The sequence below is a fragment of the Panicum virgatum genome, chromosome 4K (genome assembly GCF_016808335.1).
Source record: "Panicum virgatum strain AP13 chromosome 4K, P.virgatum_v5, whole genome shotgun sequence".
Taxonomy (NCBI): domain Eukaryota; kingdom Viridiplantae; phylum Streptophyta; class Magnoliopsida; order Poales; family Poaceae; genus Panicum; species Panicum virgatum.
The window spans coordinates 25,577,738-25,578,723 of NC_053139.1; the positions used below are offsets into that span (position 1 = coordinate 25,577,738).

Sequence of the window (986 nt, forward strand, 5' to 3'; positions counted from 1 at the left end):
TATGATACAATTCATCATGCTTCCTCTTTTTTCTTGGTTTGTCAATTCCTAGATAGGATGGAAAACACATCTGCCCAAGGATGCTTGGCTAGACATAAATCTTAAGTAAAGAGATGTGTAATTAAATTATCTTAGCATCTTCATGTTTATGGTACATGTTCTTATACTGAACAATGCAAGATGCGTCGGAATTTTGTTTTTGGTATCAGTTGAATTACTTCATTCTTGGTGCATACCCAATTTTTTAATACATCCAGGCACCGATCAAGCATCTGAGGAGTTAGAGCGTCCGCAATGGCTAGCTTAGCTAGCTAGATTTGACGTGGCAATGAAAAAGTAGGAGAGAGAGTAGTTACTAGCGACAAGCAAATAGCTAGTCTATTTCATGTGGCCTAAGAACATATGAGAGGAGCGTGCGGGTCCAATAGTATAAAATAGTTTTTTTTCATCTCTCACCACCATATCAGCAGACTATGTAGCTAGTACTAGCTATTTCCATTGCGGACGCCCTTAGGATTCCAAGAGCCACTGTGGCACGCATCATGCGCCATGGCTCGCCACCGAATTCCAAGATCGCCGGCGACGCGAAGGAGGCCGTGGACAACTGTGTCGCCGAGTTCAGCCCCGTCTTAATCCGAGCCCGTGGAGGAGTGCAGGCAGGACAGGCGCACCACCGTGACCGGCGACGACCTCATCCTCGCCTTGAGCAACCTCGGGTTCGACGACAGCGTCAGGTCCTGGCCTTGTACCTCCGCCGCTACCGTGAGATTGAGGGCACCAGGCCACGCGCCCGGCACACCTTGATGGTAGCGCTGGAGCACCCGACGGCCCCGGCGGTGGAGGCGGAGGTGCAGTCGCCGGCGCCGCCGTCGCCAGGTCTGGACCTGCAACTGGGCCCGCCACAGGTGCGTGACGTCACTGAGCTGGGCCCGCACGCCGATGTGTGCGCGGTGTGGCGTGCGGCCGATGCAGCGGCCGCAGCATGA

General features: G+C 52.9%; 1 protein-coding gene across 1 annotated transcript; it reads left to right on the forward strand.

Moving 5' to 3' along the window:
* Positions 1-542: 542 nt before the first annotated feature.
* Positions 543-986, forward strand: LOC120702036. The gene has a single exon (XM_039985812.1). It carries the CDS (start codon positions 543-545, stop codon positions 984-986), a length of 444 nt encoding a protein of 147 aa, XP_039841746.1.